The sequence below is a fragment of the Lynx canadensis genome, chromosome B4, assembly GCF_007474595.2.
Source record: "Lynx canadensis isolate LIC74 chromosome B4, mLynCan4.pri.v2, whole genome shotgun sequence".
Lineage (NCBI taxonomy): Eukaryota > Metazoa > Chordata > Mammalia > Carnivora > Felidae > Lynx > Lynx canadensis.
The window spans coordinates 121662045-121681818 of NC_044309.1; the positions used below are offsets into that span (position 1 = coordinate 121662045).

Genomic DNA, 19774 nt, shown 5'->3' on the forward strand with positions numbered 1-19774 from the left:
GTTCTAGTACTACCTTCCTACACTACTTTCCATTTATTATCAGTAGTGTTCAGTAGACACTGATACACTGTACAAGCACTCAAGTGATTATGGACTCTGGATAACAATAAACTCATTCCTCAAAGATTTAAAAATCAAAGCATCAGACAAAATGTAAGTTTTTATGAGATTTCACATTTTGAAATACATAACTCTTATAGCACAAACACTGTATTTACAAGTTTTTTTTACAAAATATGTGTGCCATTTTGAAAGAATACTGTTGAGATCATGATCTAAAATACCTGTTAGAGTTCAAAAAGGATTTATGGAATCTGGTCTCCAGAAATCCACCATATAATGATATAAATAAAATAGAGCTGAACATCGGGGCTTACTCATACATAAAAATACTAGTTCTCTATCCCAGTGGTCAGCAAACAATGGCCTGTGGGCCAAATTCAGCTGGTGGCCTGTTTTTGTACAGCTGCAAGCTAAACATGGTTTTGACATTTTTAAAAGTTAAAAAAAAATAAAACACCTAAACAATAAAGAAGAATATGCAACAGAGATACATATGGCCTGCAAATATTTACTATGTGGCTTGTTACAGAAAGTTTGCTGACCCCTGCATTATATGAAACCAGCTGAAAGAGATAGCTACTAGAATTATACTGAGTATTAAAAAAGACACCACTGTAATGTGCCAGTACCATCAGCATTACTCATTTCTAAAATGAGGCACTTCTGTTTGAATATGTACATTGCCAAAACATAATTACATCTGAAAGGTAGCTCTGCTACTTAATTCTAGCCCTTTGTAATTAGGCCTCCACATGAAATCACATTCTTAGGGGCTGAAGTAAACAAGCACAAAGTACTTCAGATGTCAGTCATTGATCTCCTCAGTAGTTGACCACTTACAGTCTTAAATGTTAATAAAATCCATAATTTAGGTATTTCCAGTAGGAGGTGGTATTGTTGCATTATTTAAATAACATCTATAAAAATGTGTTTAGACATCCCAATTCATTATTTTCGGAAGCAAGGGTAACTAGTTAACTTAGTAGCTACTTATTTTAAAAATAGGAAATGGGAAAAACAAAAACAAAAAAACCCAAAAATGTAAAACACAGCAAAAGGCTTTGGAATGCAAAGACTGGGTTCTCTTAGCAATGGCTCCCAATCTAGCCAAGGCTTCTCATGTGAAAGTTAACTGGCAATGGTTGCTATGGGAACTCAGTAGCTGTCTCTTGTCAGTGAGCCTTTTCAGTAAAAGAATGATGGGTCCAGGAGCAAATGCTTTAAAAGTAAAACCAGTCCAGAGCTGCTCAACACACAAGTTTTCCATGTCTTGGTTAAACAATTACTGGTCAGTAGGCTATATTCACACCACAAAACAAGTATTGTACTGGATGCTTTTCCTTCTTCAGGCCAAGCTGGCTGATGTCACGAAGACATCTCTGTGATGCCGAGTTTTAAAATGCTCAGTGAATGCTGAGGTAGATGATTTTCAAATGAAGATCTTCTATACCCTGATTCGATCGAGACTAGCTTCTTTCTGTATCCTCCTTCTCGGAAATACCTTCCGCTTTAGTGCAATTAACTAGATAATAAAGACAAAATAAATTTTCTCCATGTCGACACATGTTAAATTCTGATAGTCATATGACCTTAATCATTTCTAGTCTTCTACATAAAAAAAAAAAAAAAAAAAGCAAACAAGTCTCCATCATTCCTCCCCAAAATAAAACCAACTACTACTTTTGTTATAGAGTCAATATGCCTAGATATGTGCCCACAAAATATTTAAACCCACAAGGATTAAAATTATTTTGGCCCAGCTCCACTATTTAAAAGACCTATAACCACAAATTTTTACATAGTGATTACCAAGCATATTTATTTTCAAGATACCTGTTTGTCAAGTCTTTCTAGAAACCTGTGTAGCTTATTAAAACACTGCCTCTTGATCTGAAAATGACTAAATGTCAATTTTTTTTTAAAACCCTGTATTAAAATCCTATCACTTTCCCCTTAAACATAGCAATATCATTTGAAAATATAGATAATACCTAATTTGTGAAATGGGTTTTAACACAAATTGCTACTTTGTAAATTATTGGCTTAGAACTTGGATAAATACTTCTCATAGAAACCATTTATCCAGGGTGCCTGGGTGGCTCAGTTGGTTGAGCGACCAACTTCGGCTCAGGTCATGATCTCAGTTCGAGCCCTGCGTCGGGCTCTGTGCTGACAGCTCAGAGCCTAGAGCCTGCTTCGGATTCTGTGTCTCCCTCTCTCTCTGCCCCTCCCCCACTCATGCCCTGTCTCAGAAATAAACATTTAAAAAATTAAAAAAAAAAATTTATCCGTGATACATCTGAAATAAAAAACCTGACCCCCATCATAACAAAGTGTCAGTGAGAAAAACAAATGTGTTCTTTATGGTTTCAATTTGGGATCATACTGTCTACCCCTCCATCTCAAGGTAGAAGCAGGGCTTTGCCCAAGCACAGGCCACCACGGTTTGAGTGATGAGCTGGGACTGTGGGGCAGAGGAAGCAGCAGCACTGGCTGGTTTGTTGGGGAGCGTGGTAGAGGTTAAGGAATTTGCTTCAAGTAGGTAAAGAGCAAGGAGACAAGACAGGATTTATTCTTCCCTTTTCTCCCTCTTCCTCTCTAGTTCCCTGTTCTCTGCTGGTATAAATGACACAGATGAAAGACTGGCCCTCTTGTTCCTTCCCACTGCCATGAACTGTTCCTTTGAGCCGAGATGCCTCTCCTTCCCCATCACAGGCAGCACACAGCTGACTCCTACGTTCCTCATTGGACCTCTGTTCTAAAGCAGGAACAATTTTTTTTGAAGATTTTTTTCTAAGATTTTTACCCGCCAGGAATAATGGCAACAAATATCAAGAACAAGATTTACTGGGATGCAGGTGAAGATTAAATAGCAATCCTGTTCAACTGCCCAATCTCCATTTCCTCATTTCCTTCCATTTGCTGCAGAATGCCCATGCACTGCTTATTCTAAGGTTCTCAATACTTCAGCCTCTTCCTCCTTCTCAGTTTATGTAAACTCAGTGCAAGTTTCCCATAAGTGACAGCTAGAAAATCTCCACTCAACAGTCACCTCAAATGAAGGCTGAGGTGAGGTTTGCATGCCCCAGTAAGTCAGGTCAGCCCAGACACTGTTCCTTTTCTTCTTCAGCCCTTTCTGTTTAGAGCATTGCATGCCTACACCAAATAAGGATTCTTTGATCCCTTTTTACCTCACAAACCTCCCTTATACTCCTGAAGGAGTTGTGTGCATGCCTGCATGGAGAGAACTCCCAGCAATTCAAAGGAAATGTAACTGAGAGAAACACAAGCACAATGGGCACTGTCTACAGAACACTGGGAGACCTGAAGATAAGACACTGTGGTGGTCACCTTTTAGGAAGGTTATAAGAAAAAAAATTGGAAACCCATACAAAATCAGTATCAGATGAGGGTTCTAGGTGGTTTTTTGGTTAGAAATACTTAGATATTTTTTGTTTTAGCTTGATGTCTACAAGTTAATCTACTGAGTTCCAGGTAAAAAAGAATACTCATAGTGTATCCAGAAGGTAAACGAATAAAAAGCTATTATGTTTGTTGCCTGAATATTTTGAAATATGTTTGACATATCGACACCTGAGTGATATGCCAAAAGAAATTAAAATTTTCTTGTTGTAAATTAATGTCACTTACTAAAAGAATCAAATATTCACATATTAAAAAACAGTTTGATCCCCACATAAAATATGTAACACTTACCTGTTCGGCAAAAAATGAGAATACAGTAAACATAATCAATGTTGCTAGTACACAATGAGTCCAAAACTTCAATTTGTCTCGATATGCTCTCCTATTCAGAGAGAGAGAAAAAACAAATATGTTTGTCTTACAGTCTTTGGTTTCTGTGCATAGTTTCACTGTATTAGTTATATGCTAGTTTACCAAAAAGTCTTGAAACACAAAATCACTGGAGGCAATTTGAAAATGTTAATACAATGTACGTTTCCAACACGAGTTCAGATTTTTCATTATGTCATGGTAAACATTATATCTGAATTGTAAAAGTTATCCAGGCAGAAAAGAGGACTTCAAAAGAAAATTACTTCTAGCATTTAGAATTTAAACAAAAGCACACTTTCATTTACTTTTATTTATTCATTCATATCCATTTCTTCATAGTCACTCAGTCAATACTTCCTGTGGATACAGACGGATGAACAAGATGAAGTCCATGCTCTAAAGTGTTTACCGACCTGGGGAGTCACTGCCCTGCAGATGAACAGCCATCACACAAGATGGACCCAAAAATGTATTATCAAAAGCAAAGTCTTGGGGAAAACAGCATAATGAAGAAAGCACCTCAGGGATGGTGACATTTCATTCAAGCCTTGAAGCAGAGAGGGAAAGCATTTAGCTGAGTAAGGCTGTGAGCATCAGCAGAGTCAGATTAGCAAGCTGAGTCCTGCAGAATGAAGGAAGTCAGGCCTAGGGGGCATCAGGGAGAGAGCTAAGCCATGGCAAGGCAGGTGGGCATAAACTGCAGGTGGTCTGGAAAACCATGCAATGGGGTTTGGACATAATACTCTAGTGGGAAAGCATATGAAATGGCAGGTGTGTGTCTGTGTGAGAGAGAGAGACAATCAGGGTGAAAAAGGTGGCCATCTGAAGTATGCATGTCAGGTGACCAGAGGTAACCAGCCAGGCAGTCACATTAGTCTGGGTATGAAAACCTAGTGAAGGGCAGTGAGAATGAAAGAAGCAACAGAAGAGACAATCTGAGAGTAGAAGCAACTGGACTTGGAAATAGGATATTGGGGATAGAGGCAGTAAAGCACAGTTTCCTCATCTGTAATTTGGAAATAATTTATTATGAAGATTAAACATATGCTTTTAACATAGGCTTGTAAGATATATTAATGACTACCAAATTTAGGCCTTTGCACTGAGTTCAGAACCTCATTTACAGTTTGGCAGTGGATGTCTCTACTTCAAGTCCCGTATTGATAGTGGTACATCTATTTTTCCTCCTGTATTTCCTACGTCTCTTAATAGGATCACAACCAATGCAGTCAGTTCTAATGTCTACAGTGTCATTCAGAATCAATATGTAATTTAAAGAGCCAAGAAACCACAGACTGTAACACAACTAAAAAATTGTCCCAGCAACCAGAGAACCTTAAAAGAGCTGGAGGTTTCCTCAGTCACATCCACCAAGCACCTACCATGTGCTAGAGAGGCACTGTGGACTCAAAAAGAGTAAGACACCATCTCTGCTCCTGAAGTGGGCTCACAGTTTACCAGGAGAGACAAGTGCACCCTATCGACTGCTGTACAGTGCAGAAAGTGCTGTACCCAAGGAACAAGAAGAAAGCCTATCAGGAAACCAGAGAAAGGTAATAGGGGACACAGGAGCACGATGTCATGAAAGGAAAGAGAAAAAGTAAAGTTTCTAGAAGGTAGGATGGTGTTGGTGCTCAGCAGTGAGAGATGATCCAGAAGTGGAGCAGGATGAGGAAAATGAAGCCCCCAGATCAGGGAATTGAAAAAAGGTCCTACACCTCATTTATCTCATTTGTATAGCACAGAAATCAAAGTCCTCTCAAACTACTCTTAAGCCCACTCCTTTCTCACTCAATTAGGCCCGTGAAGATAAATTAAGTCACAAACTGGATTTGGGGAAACCATCCAGAAATCTCTTTCCTTTGAGCTAAAGGAAAATAAAATGAGGAGAAACCATTCCTAGAAGACAAGACCCACAATTTAGTAATAACTTCTCATTTCAAAAATAAAAATATATAAATATTAGCAATCTACATGCTGTCTCACTTTCCCAACTCCAAGACACCAAAGCATTCTAGTTGCCGAGATTGCTAATTTTCTCTCTACAATCTGTCCCAATTCTGTCTACTGCTTTCTCCTTATTTCCTGAACTGTGTGTCCTTGCTTCACACCTTGACTGTTTCATAACTACTAAAATGCTTAGTACTTGTATCCCTGCCTCCAGTTTCTAGACAATACTGCCTCACTCCAAACAACTTCCTCACCAGTCCAACCCCATACTATTAGTTATCTTTCCAAATCATGAAGTCTGATCACTACAAACATCTAAAAAAATTTCTCTGGGGAGCCCCATTCTCTAAAGAAAAAAAGCCAAAAAAAAAAAAAAAAAAAAAAAAGCCTAATTCAGATACAGCCCTTCACAATCTCTCCCTTCTCTCCAAAGCACTCTATTTTACACCTCTGTGCCTTGCACATGCCATTTCTTCTACCAGGAACATGCTTTCCTACCTGGAAATGTCCTTTTCATAATTCAAAACCAGGTCCAAATGTCACCTTCCCCTAACAGAATTAGCTACTCCCTCATCCAAACTCCAGTAGCACTGAACCATGCCACAGCACTTGGTATCACAACTGTTTGCCTGCAGCCTGTCTCCTTGAAGGGACTGTGAATGCCTCATAGCCTGGTACCTACCATACTCCTTTCGTCTATGTATTCCTAGCCCTGCATGGGGTAAATAGTAGTAAAATAAGACATGAAGGAAACATTTATAAAATAGCTTTGGATTACAGTGGAACTGGAGGGTTGGAAATCAGGCTGGATTTACCACTTCTCAGCTACTTCACCTTGAGCAAATCACTCAGCTTCTGTTACTATGTTCTCCTCCCATACAGCAGGTACTCAAGAAATAGGGTAGCTATTCTTATGGCAGAGAATGAGGCTCAGCAGATGTGCTTGGCCAGTAAGCTCAATAAAAACTTTTAAGTGTATTTTTCCAAAGTAACTATAGATCAAATAATACGTTAAAGAAATTTCTTCTCTCTAAAACACACACACACACACACACACACACACACACACACACACACACACCATATGTGAACATGAGACCTTACCATTCCTGCAGCTCATGCATGTGGAGGAAACGGTTTCGATACTCCCTTGGCAGCTCAAACTGGGATGGTATGGGGAACATAGACTCATAGAAGTCCCTGAGAACAGCTTTCACTGTCTGGGCATCTTTATGATTGTGGTCAATGTTGTCATTCAGGCAAACAAACTTCCTAGAGATAATAGAGATCTGGGGTTATTGGTTATGGTAAGAATGATCTTGACATAATAAAACAAGAAATGTAGGTTCCAAGTATATTTTAAATGAACTCATGTTCCAAGCTGTTGCATGTACTGATATGATTCTCTGGGAGCATAATATCCTATAAAATTTTCTTTGGATATTCCTCACCTATAAAACAAAGAAGAGCTAGGGAAGATAATCTTAAAAGTGCCTTCTAGCTGTTGGGAGTAAATTAATTTAATGATTTCTGTTTAGCATGTCCCCAGTTAAGTGTTTAATAAATGTAGTTTACTGACTACAGCATTTTTGTTGGCAGCCAGGGGAAAAACTGTTAAGCACCTAAAAGCAAGTTCTCTAAACTGCCACAGTTATAGTACTAAGAACAGTGACATAGATATTATCTTATAGCTATAGATTCTGTGAGTTTGATGACTTCTTAATATATCTCCAACGAACCTATAAGATACTACTGTTCTAGCAAAAAGCACATGACAGATGCTTCCCTACTTGTTTCAAGTTCCCTTCAAGGCAAAGTCACCCACTGAAACAGTAGTCAGGGATAACACCAGTTTTGAAGTACTTGTGCATTTTAAAATAAAAAAAAGAAGTAACAACAAAAATACCCCCACCAAATTTTAATAAAGCTCTCAGATTCAACTACCAATTTATAGGAAAAACAGAGACCTAGGAACATGTTAAAGAACTGAGACACACACACACACACAAAGAACTGAGACACAATCAGAGAAATCCTAAGTAAGGAAAACTACAGAATATATAACTGGATTTCTTCGTATACACACAAAAAATTATATGGCTAAGAGAGGTTGAGGGAAAACCTGTAGATTTAAATGCAGTGAATTTACTTGATACCACTTCAAATCAATAAACTTAAAAAACATAAATGCTTAGAAAAGACAACTGGAGAAATGTGTGCACTGACCAGATAGTTTATCATATTAAGGAATAAATAATGATATTTTGGTTATTTTCAAAGAGTTGTTCTAGGGGCGCCTGGGTGGCGCAGTCGGTTAAGCGTCCGACTTCAGCCAGGTCACGATCTCGCGGTCCGTGAGTTCGAGCCCCGCGTCGGGCTCTGGGCTGATGGCTCAGAGCCTGGAGCCTGTTTCCGATTCTGTGTCTCCCTCTCTCTCTGCCCCTCCCCCGTTCATGCTCTGTCTCTCTCTGTCCCAAAAATAAATAAACGTTGAAAAAAAAAAATTAAAAAAAAAAAAAAAGAGTTGTTCTAATTTAGAGAAATATATATATATATAAATCTGGAGATAAAATGATACAGTGTCTGAGATTTACATAAAAACAATCAGGAAGTGGTAGTAAAGGAATGATGTGTTTAGATGAAAGAACAACCATAAATCACTTCTTACTGAAGATGAGTGATGGGTGAAAGTTCATTATCCTATCTACTCTCTAAACTTGAGGATTGCTTTAAACTAAAGGAGTACTAAAAAGGCAGGTTAACAAAATAACAATGCATGAGCCTTGATTTAATTATATCCTGGATTTAAAAAAAAATAGCTATAAAGGGCATTTGGAGGCAACTAGGGAAATTTGAATATAGATGATCTATTAGGTGGTATTAGTCACCGTTAAGGTTCTCAGATACATGTTAATGGTCTTTGGTATAAAGGAGAATGGTTTGAGGGTTCCTGGTGGCTCAATCGGTTAAGTGTCTGACTCTTGTTTTCAATTCAGGTCATGATTTCAGTTTGTGAGTTTGAGCCCTGCGTCGGGCTCTGCTCTAACAGTGTGGAGCCTGCTTGGGATTCTCTCTGCCACCCCTCTTTGTCCCTACCCCACGCACGCACATGCTCCTTCTCAAAAATGTTTAAAAAATAAAAATAAAGGAGAATGGTTTGGCTTTAGAAGATATGTACTAGAATAATGAGAAGTAAAGTATATGGATGTCTGAAACTAATTTTCAGATGGTTAAAAAACCATCCAGTAACAAAAACAAAACCTGTGTGTGTATGTGTGTGTGTGTCTATGTATGTGTAGATAAAAAGACATCAAGCAAATATGACAGAATGCTGACAATTTTAAAATCTGGGTTAAGTATTTATGAGATTTATTGTACTATTTTTTTTTCAATTTTTCTGTATCTTCAAAATTTTTCAGAAAGTTGGGAAAAATGAAAGAAGAAGGCATGTGCATGAGACAAAGTGGGGGTGGATACAAGTAGCTAAAGCAGACCCTGCTGGGTGCCCAGCAAACACCACCCCCTTTCTTCCAAAGAGAATTTGCATTTTGTTCAGTATTTCTCTCCCCATGAGCTGATTCAAAGGGAGGCAAGCCCACTTCACCCCCGAGGCAGCTCCTGACTCTACATGAATCCCTCCTCTTCACAGTCAGTGACTGGAGTAAAAGTGGAGGGACAGCACAAAAGGGGCAGTCCCTTTCTGCCTCAGAGCATGGCTCCGTCTGCAGGGCCATCTAGAATTACTGTGGCTGCCCTATCTCCCGCCTGAAGATGAAGCCAAAACAAGCAGGAGGGCAGCAGAGATGAGGAGGCTGGAAGAAAAAGCCTGGATTCAGCCTAGCCCAGACTCCTTGTTAATGGTGCAAGTGTGTCCTTAAACTTTCAGTCAGAATACTGGTTTTCCACTCCTAACTTAAAAATGAGCACACATAGGGGCACCTGGGTGGCTCAGTCGGATGGGCAACGGACTCCAGCTCAGGTCATGATCTCGTGGTCTGTGGGTTCGAACCCCACATCGGGCTGTGTGTGGACAGCTCAGAACCTAGAGCCTGCTGCAGAGTCTGTGTCTCCTTCTCTCTCTTCTCCTCCCCCCTTGTGTTCTATCAAATATAAATAAACATTAAAAGAAAAATAAATGAGCACCCATAAAAGTAAAACAAAGCAAATCAAGAGTTAAAAATGGTAAGACTGTTCAAGGTCACAGGAGGTATCTGGGCCGGGGAGACACTAAGCCTGGACTGCCATGTGTCTTTCTAGTTAAAATCCTGTCTCTTTAAGTACTGTGTAGGTCTATGAACTGCTCATCCAAAAACTTTCAAACTGGCACAAAGACATAAAAGTATAAGGTACAACTGAAAACTACAAATTCTCACATGGTATTGCTATAGATAACTAAATGACTGAGAGAACACACCAACAAATGGGAGAAGCAAAAAGCAAGTATTGAAATTGGTTTTTAAAGTTATTTTTAAAACTTAGGGCAGGGCATTCCAGTCAGAGGGAACAGCAAATACAGAGAGCTGCAAGCCGGGTGATTATTATGATGGCTTACTGTTTGCTTGGCTTCTGGGAAATACTTGTTATTCTGCAGGAAGTATTGTACCAAATTACTGAATATACTAAATAAGCATTAAAGGTGTTTCCATTTTTCTTAAAATTCCCATTTCTGCCCCCACCCACAACCAGGAATGAGATTTTCAGAAAAAAATACCATGGCTTTAAAATGTCTAGAAATTTTATATCTTCTGATCATTTATAAATAAAATCATAATATAAGGAAACTAAAGACTTACAAAAGCATTTTAAAAGACTCAGGTGAGACATACTCAATTTTCCTGGAAAAAAAGACCTTTTTTTCCTGATGAAATGCTTCCCACTAAAGTTCAAAACTCAAAAATGCAGGTTTTAACCAATTTTTATCAAACTATCTTAGGCAAATGTTAGGGTGCCCAGGCTGGAAATTTTCAAGGCTAATATAAACCTGAACATTTATTCATCCCCAAGGAATGACTGAAGTTTACTGGATTCATTTTCACATTTATGAGAACATTTCTTTTTCCTCAGAAACTAATCTGAACTTTACTTTGAATTAAAAAGTCTAACTGCCAAAACAACTTTTCTAGAAGCACCTTTTTAGAAAGGCTACAAGAGTCCCAGCTGTCTGGCCTCACTCCCCACAATGGAGCCCACGGCTTGGCCTCACTGAATAGCTTATGTCTTAGAAGTCCATGCTAGTCCCTGTGCCTGGGGGAACCCTATCTCAACTCGCAACTGCTTTCTCTAGCTCAAACTCTACTTCACCATTAGACCTTTCCATCTACTCCAAACAAAACAAGCCACTTCCTTCTCTTGAGTCCTACTGCCTTTTTTTTTCCATGTTTGTTTGCATAATTAAAGGTAATTGTTTAAAGTTACGGGAATTCTCTATTTTCTGTTCAACTCTGCTATGAACTTAAAAAAGTACTCAAAAAAGTTTATGGGTTAAAAAAAAAAAAAAGTACCTGGGGTTTTTCCTTATATCATCCAACTGGCCAACCACATGAGAAACATTGGTACGAATCATTTTAAAAGCAATTTCTTCTTCTCCCATGATTTCAAACCTAATTATCAAAACATTTAAAGAGTTTAAATATTTATATGGGAATAAAAACAAAATTTCAATAAGAAAAGTAGTTTATAAAACTTTAATAGTCAACATCCTGAGAATGACTTAACCTTTTGGTATTACTAAAGAAAACAATTTCACATAAATTTTAAAAGGCTTAAGAGATAAACTATTGTAAAATTATGAAAATACCAGACTCCTACAATTATTCTTAAACAGAGAAAATGTACGTACTACTTACCTATATTTGTTTTTGTCCTTATATGCTTTGTGGATTTTATCAGTTACTGGTTTACAGTTGGTTACTAGACTCTTAGTGACTGGTGGCTATGAGAAAATACAGACATTGCATCAGGCCAAGACCAGGGTGAGGCAAGTGAAGCACTAACCTCATTGTAAAATTTAAGGGGGGAGGAGGGAACCAAAGGCTCAGTAATAAAGACAAATATTTTAATCCAATATTTGAAAAATACCTAATTGGCATGCTATAGCCTACAGGCTAACTGCCTGTTTTTGTAAATTTGTTTTTAATCACACATTATACTATCTGTTAAAATAGTCTCATAAGTTATTGTTACAATTTTTTTTTCAGAAAGAAAAATTTTTAACAAGCTGTTATGAACTGGTCTACATGATACTCATAAGCTAACCTGTCATTCTTAAAGTCTAATTAGAAAATAACCTACATGTAATCAGTTACTTACAGTAATGAAGCCAACATCTTGCTAAGAGTTCACTTGAGTAATGTTAACTTATATTGCCAGTACAACTGGTACTCATGCTCCAAGCAGTTTATTTGCATAAGCCTCAAGACTAACTTATAATCGTTAGCAGACTTTACTTAATTCTTAACATACAAAGGATATTTATTTGTTGATTCTAAATCTCATGCCAGAAAGCTGGCAAATACTGAAATGCTTTGCTAATAAAGGAAAATGTATGCATTTCAAAAGGGAACTAAAATCTCTCAATAATCTTTAATTGTGCCTGTAACAACATAAGAATAACTGCTTTCTATCTGTAAATCATATTCCTGAGAAACGTGCAAATTCTGTGTAAGTGCAGGGGTTTGGTAACTGTAAAGTCTTACTAAGAACCCAAAGTTTATAAGCTTTAGAAAGAAAACTAGAGGAGGAAAGACAGACAGTGAAGGACAGATACAGAAGTACAGGTGAAGTCCTGAATGAGTGTGAACACAGAATATGCCACCAGCAAAACTCTCTCAAGTATTTTCACTGGCTGTCTTCTGCTATACTTAGTGAACAGATGTCTGGTTACAGAATATTAGCAACCAATCTCAACATTAGTTTATCATCCACTAGGCAGAAGAAAAGCAAGATATAAACAATTCTGGATTATCTGGACTACTGTTTTCTACCAAAGATAAATACAGAGCCTGCTTCTACTGTTTAAAGTATATTTTCTGTTTTACATAAAGGAACTCATGCCACTTACCAGATTCGGATCATAGTAGGCTTCCTGAGTTGGTGGAATACTGCTTAGCTGAGTGATATTAGCAGGAAGCATTTTTGAGCAATTTATTAGCATGTGTTCCAGACCTGTTAAATCCTAACAAAGCAAAATAAAAGGATAAACCTATGTATAATGCAAGTAATAACTATGATTTAAAAATAAAAATTATGTAAATGTCTCCAAAACTTCTTTAAATGCTATCTTCTGGGCACCTGGGTGGCTCAGTTGGTTAAGTGGCTGACTTCGGCTCACGTCATGATCTTGCAGTTCATGGGCTCTGGGCTGATAGCTTGGAGCCTGGAACCTGCTTTGGATTCTGTGTCTCCCTCTCTCTCTGTGTTCCTTCCCCGTTCACGCCTGCCTGCCTCCCTCCCTCTCTCCCTCTCTCTCTCTCTCTCAAAAATAAACTTAAGGGGCACCTGGGTGGCGCAGTCGGTTAAGCGACCAACTTCAGCCAGGTCACGATCTCGCGGTCCGTGAGTTCAAGCCCCGCGTCGGGCTCTGGGCTGATGGCTCAGAGCCTGGAGCCTGCTTCCGATTCTGTGTCTCCCTCTCTCTCTGCCCCTCCCCCGTTCATGCTCTGTCTCTCTCTGTCCCAAAAATAAATAAACGTTGAAAAAAAAATTTTAAAAAATAAAATAAAAAAAAAAATAAACTTAAAAATTTTTTAATTTAACTGCTATCTTCAAAGAGAGTCTGACTAGATGATTCTTGAAATAAAAACACCCTAGGGGCGCCTGGGTGGCACAGTCGGTTAAGCGTCCAACTTCAGCCAGGTCACGATCTCGCGGTCCGTGAGTTCGAGCCCCGCGTCGGGCTCTGGGCTGATGGCTCAGAGCCTGGAGCCTGTTTCCGATTCTGTGTCTCCCTCTCTCTCTGCCCCTCCCCCGTTCATGCTCTGTCTCTCTCTGTCCCAAAAATAAATAAACGTTGAAAAAAAAAAAAAAAGAAATAAAAACACCCTAGAAAAAACAGAATGAGATAATACAAACACAAATATTTCATCTTCATCTAGAAGTAATACATCTTGGACTGTGAGGCTCTATTTTACACAGGATGGTCAGTGGAGTGCCCAGATGGGATGTCCTGTGATTAGATTCATTTTGGCACTCTCCATTAGCGACTCTCTCACTCCTGGGACTAGAGGATGCCGTGACACTGGGGATTGTGCAACAACCTAGGCCTGGCTGAGACATAACTCCAGTTGGCCACACCCAAAACTCCCGAATGAACTTGTCACAACAATCTTATATGCAGGGACAGTCTGGCTCTTCTCCAGATAATACAATAGCAATGCATAAAGCCTAAAAACATAATCTCATAAAATAACCTCAAATTTGGTTTAATTCTGGCACCAAAAATGGGCTAGTTGTGAACAGCTTCATTACATAATTAAGAGAATTACTTTTACCTGCATTGTACTGAAATATGTAAGAGAAAAGGGGAAAGTTTAGGGAAAAAAATACAACACCTGTAAACTTAAAGGCAGGTCATGAATTCTGGTAGCCAGTGTTCGGATTTCTCTGTCAGATAATACACCAGATTGGTCTGTATCAACTTCATCAAAAACTTGAGATATATTCAGTGGCTGAACTGCACTCATGAGATAATAAAAATACGAAAAGGCAAACTGCATATCCTCAGAATGGCGCACTTTGTGAAATGACGTCTTGTCAAATTCCTCAGGAAACCTGCCCAAACATAACATATATAGTGAGCTCTGGGCATTTAAAAAATATATATAGACATTCATCTACATTAAAATATATTCTAACATTTGTGGAGTTAGAATCTTTTTCTTTCCTGCTTATTTAGGTAAACCTTCAACACATCAGTCACCAAGTATTAGAGACATACATGTAGCACAGCGAAGTGTCAATTTTAAGCAGACTTAAAGCAGCTCTGAGCGTGTGCAAGCAGCTCAAACAATCAATACTTACATATCCTGAAGCTCTTGCATAACGATTCGGTCAATCATGTGAGGCATGTGAGCAGGGACTTTCCGAGATGTGAATCCAAACTTGCTGTTAAGAATTTTATTTACATATCGGAGGGAATCTGCAAATGTATCTTTTAGTTGCCTCCCAGTATGTCTGCTATCAGTGTAGTATGCTAACTGTGTCTTCAATGACTCTTCTTCCTGGAAAGAGAATTCCATGTAACACAGCGCTGTGTTTAGTGCACAAGTGTATACTCTGTTAACAGATAAAGGTACTATGTTATATAACTAGCCACTAACAATGGCAAATGAAATGAGCGCTAACAGGTCACTTTAAGGATCCTAAGTGCAGAACTAGATTTCAGTGAAAGTAACACCACTATTGGCTTGTGAACAACTGTTGTATGATACAGTTCTATTTATAGGGTATTCTTCAAGGATAAGCATGAAATTTTATAGCCAATTCAATGCAATATTTAGAAAATGTATTTAAAAAAAATTTGATAGCACTTTGTTTAAAAAAAAAAGGTTTATGATTTATTTTGGGAGAGAAAGAGAGCACGAGCAGGGGAGGGGAAGACAGAGAGGGAGAGAGAGAGAAAAAATCCCAAGCAGGCTCCACACTGTCAGCATGGAGTCCAGTGTGGGGCACAAATTCACAAACTATGAGATCATGACCTAAGCTGAAGTCAAGAGCTGGATGCTGCTGAACCAACTGAGCCACCCAGGTGCCCCTGATAACTTGATCAATATCAAGTTATTTCTACTGATGACACCAAAGCAGTCAGCACTTGAGTTCTGAACACAAAGACTAAAAAACTGTTTTGCCATCTTAATAGTGTTAATATTATAAATCATAAAGAGCCCTGTCAAAACCAGTAAGAGGCAGAACTAAGTGAATGGGTAAAGAATATTTGCAAAATATATGAACACACTTTATGAAGATGAAATATTTTTGCTTCTCAAACTGGTAAAACAAAACAAAACACCATAGACTGACATTAACTGCTGTTTGGCTAGCCTGTGGAGAAACAAGCACTCTTGTACTATACACTGTGGAAGTATGAAGCGGTACAGGGTTTCAGAAGGACACAGTCAAATTTAATTGTAACACAGCAATTCTACCCACAGAAGTAAAAACTTCCTCCAGAGTAAGATACATGTACAAGAATATTTATTGCAACACTATTTGTTAATTGCAAAACAAACAGAGCTATTAAAAAACAATGACATTGGCATGGGTTTGCTCACCACTAAATCAACAGGCAATGGCAGAGCGATATAAATAGTGTCATTTCACCATTGCAAAACAGGTATTATATAGTTTGTATGTTTGCATATCTATATAAAAATACCGGAAAAGTATCCACGAAACTTTTCACAGTGATTATTTCAAGTAGGGAGGTTAAGGAAGGAAAGATGCAGATCTTTCCCTTTTTCATTGTGTATTTTTTGGATTGCTTGCAATTTTTACCACTAGCCTGCAACACTTTTGTAACTTAAAATAAAGGGGTTGCCTGGTGGCTCAGTCAGTTAAGCATCCGATTTGGTTTCGGCTCAGGTCATGATCTCACGGTTCATGTTTTCAAGTCCCCACATTGGGCTCTGTGCTGATGGGGTGGAGCCTGCTTGGGATTCTGTCCCTCCCGCTCTCTGCACCTCCTCCACTTGCTCACTCTCTCAAAATAAATAAACATTTAAAACATAAAATAAAGAAAAGGGCTTGGAAAAGTGAGGAAATCATCATAAGCAAGAACTCCGCAGTCCCTCACTCAACAATTAGTAAATGACTACTGTGTCAGGAACGAATACTTTCCAAAGACAATGAGATTAATAAGTTCCCTTCTTCATCCTCTTTTTCTCCCAGCTGGACATCTACTCATGACTGTGCTCTGCTCACGATCCAGCTTAGACCACAGTGTTTTTCTTGGTCAACTCTTACACACCTTTAAAAGGTCAGCTTATGGGGCACTGCCTCACGATGCCTCCCCCAATACTCTCAGTGGAGTTAAAGAATTTTTCCCTTTGGACTCCTTGCCCCTACCTCAAGAGACCCCTATCACTTTGCTATAATTATTTACACACAAATCTGTCCTCCCAGCTTGCCCCCTGAGACTCCATGAGCTGTGTTCTAATAGTCTTGCATTCCCCAGCAGTGACCACAGTGCCAGCACTTGGCAGATGTACAAATGACACCATGACACCGTGGAGGCCGTGGTACAGGAGGGTGAGCACTCAAACTTTGAGGCTTGGCTCACACTGGAAGCTAATGAATATATCTGCACCTTGGGGTATTTTCCATCAGTGAAATTGGAGAAATATTAGGTCTGGCCCACACAACATACACAAAAGCATTTTTTTTTTTGAAATCACAACCTGCCAAGTGAAGGTAAGGTACTATCCCTGTTCCACTACTTACTCGGGGCCTGCTCCTGGCTAACTTCCCAACTCATTCACTCTAAGGCTGTTTCACTCTAAACTGTAGCATGGGGATCCTGACAGTAGATAACCTTATAAGGTATTTTTATGTTAAGGGTATTGGGACAATTATATTAAACGACCTTAAAAAAAAAAAAATTTAGTCCAATGGTTGGCACAGGAAGTCCTAAATAAATGGCACCTATTATAGTTATTACTCACAAGGTTATTTATTTCTTCCTGAGCATGGGACGCAATTAGGCTGGATGTAACTTACATCAAGAAGATCTTGGAAATATTTTTTTTTCTCCCATGGCAAAAAGCCCAGGTAACTGTCTGCGTGATGCTGCAGTTTTCTGCCAGGTAATACTTCATTAACATCGATATAATTGTTCACATTTTCCTCCATTCTGTGTTTCTCTTGTTCTTTCCCTGTGATTTTTTCTTTTGCCACCTGGTCTTGCAGTGGAACAATTCGAGATGAGAGTTTTTCTTTTGACACACTTTCGCCTCTTACTTCTTGGATCAGAATTTCAGATCTAAATTTGCCTTCCATTTCTAAGTCTGGGGGTGGATTCTGACTCTGGTAGTGGCCATTCACTTTTACTGTTGCTGCCGGAAAAGTTGACTTCTGTAATCTTTCAAATGTTCCCAAGCTATATGGCAAGATGCTTTTGTGAACCTGTTTTTCCAGTGGGGCCTCTACACTGTCATTTCTTTCATCTGTTATTATAGCTTGATTTCTTTTTATTTTAGCATCTGGTACGTTCTTCAGAAATGATCTCAGCAAAGCTGACTTGGACAGGTTGTACCCTTTCACAGTGATGTCTCCACGTTCTAGTTGCAAATCCAAGTTACTGAGACTCAACTGGGCCTCTTTCGGAAGGAGTGAAATATTCACTTGGGGAATTTTCATCTCCACTTGGAATCTTCCTGTTGTGTTGCCATCATGTCTCTTGAACTTTGGAAAACGTTTCTCTTCAGGAATATCTTCAAACAGGATTTCTGCCTCTGGTAGAAGTGTCGTGGGGCTAACCAAATTTTGGTAAGATTTCTGGGTTGTAGAATTCACTTTGGGTTCCTCTCTCGTGTCAACCTCTACTATTATCTGAATTTTGAACTCTTCATCGTTTGTATTTTGAAACGTGAGATTAAAATGTATTGTGGTTGCATTCATTCCACTGTGCATTATGAGGTGGATGGTTTTCCACTTATTGGCAATGGAAGCATGTCGAATTATTGGGTTGTCGCTATAGGCACCTTCAATTCCTCTTTTGGCTATTTCTGCAAAGCTGAAATAAGGCAGGCATTCACCTTTTGGAATAACATAGTGAGTCTGGTTTGGGAGAAGTGTTACTTTATACAATTCATGAAAATGATCTAGAGGAAAAAACACAAACATGACTTTAAAAAATGAGGCATTTTCCCCTCCTTTTCCTTTAATTCTGAGGGTTTGAGTCTTCACTTTCTAAGAATGACTTTAAATTGACTTCAAAATAGTCAAACATTCTAACACAAGAGCTGCTGTTATAGGGCTCATTTTACTATCTGAAGCAATCACTATTAACATGAAATGCAGAGTCTAACTTACTATAGAGATATGGCAAATTTCAGTGATGAACTTTCAGCTTTGTGTCCATTTGAAAAAGTATGACATTCTGCCCAAACGACCACCACTGATAAGCTATCAGCAAGATCCAGGGGCACGTGGGTGGTTCAGCTGGTTGAGCATCCAACTCTTGATTTCAGCTCAGGTCATGATCCAAGGGTTGTGGGACCGAGCCCCACATCAGGCTCTGTGCTGATGGTGGAGCCTGCTTGGGATATTCTCTCTCTCTCTCTCTCTCTCACTGCCTCTCTACCCTGCTTGTTCTCTCCCTCTATCTCTCTCTCACTCTCTCTCAAAATAAACACTAAAAAAAAAAGATCCAATATTCATTATATTGGATTTAGTACGTTATAAGGTCTCTTTTTATTATTTCTAAATTAAACCTTTACTATATATTTTCAGCAAAGGTATATCTGCTTAGTACAAAATCAGCCAGACTGGTGCAATAGCAGGAAAAGCAGCAGCTCCACTATCTACTATTTTTTAAAGATCTCTTACTTTTCACTTACTGCTAGTTTGAATGCAAGGATGGGTGAAGAATACATAGAGAGTAATTAGTTTAAATAACAACAATACAAACTCCCCTCTACTCATCAAGGATTTTGATCCCCTTATTCTAAATATGTTTTACGGCAATAAATATACCTTGCCCACAGTCGCCAGCATCAAACCCACAGGACAAGACATTGCAAGCCTGGTCACAGAACTTATCAGCAAGCCAGGAATTAGCACATCCTTGATTACAGTAAGAAACACTGTTTAGACCTCCGCCAAACTGCCAGGGCTGTCCAATTCCAATACTCCCAGTACCCCCGCCTCCTGCGACGTAGCGACTGCCGCCACTGTTACCTGTAGAGGAAGGAAGAGAACAGGATCCTGCTGTGCTTATCATCTTCAACAAAAGTTTCTCTTTCTCAAT

The 19774-nt window shown here is 38.9% G+C and overlaps 1 protein-coding gene across 5 annotated transcripts in view; it reads right to left on the reverse strand.

Annotated features, from left to right (window-relative positions):
- The window catches only part of GNPTAB (N-acetylglucosamine-1-phosphate transferase subunits alpha and beta), an 86877-nt gene that overhangs the window by 13165 nt on the left and 53938 nt on the right, over nucleotides 1-19774 (reverse strand). For 4 of the 5 annotated variants that reach the window (XM_030323500.1, XM_030323501.1, XM_030323498.1 and 1 more), the window contains 10 exons: nucleotides 19501-19704; nucleotides 17524-18626; nucleotides 14830-15029; nucleotides 14361-14580; nucleotides 12872-12985; nucleotides 11658-11743; nucleotides 11313-11411; nucleotides 6916-7083; nucleotides 3781-3871; nucleotides 113-1585 (listed from right to left, as the gene is read on the reverse strand). In XM_030323500.1, coding sequence (XP_030179360.1) covers nucleotides 1508-1585; nucleotides 3781-3871; nucleotides 6916-7083; nucleotides 11313-11411; nucleotides 11658-11743; nucleotides 12872-12985; nucleotides 14361-14580; nucleotides 14830-15029; nucleotides 17524-18626; nucleotides 19501-19704 — 2363 coding nt within the window. In that variant the 3' untranslated portion in view covers nucleotides 113-1507. Of the gene's footprint in view, nucleotides 1-112; nucleotides 1586-3780; nucleotides 3872-6915; nucleotides 7084-11312; nucleotides 11412-11657; nucleotides 11744-12871; nucleotides 12986-14360; nucleotides 14581-14829; nucleotides 15030-17523; nucleotides 18627-19500; nucleotides 19705-19774 lie in introns of those variants that run through there. The other variant, XM_030323499.1, reaches the window with a different exon arrangement.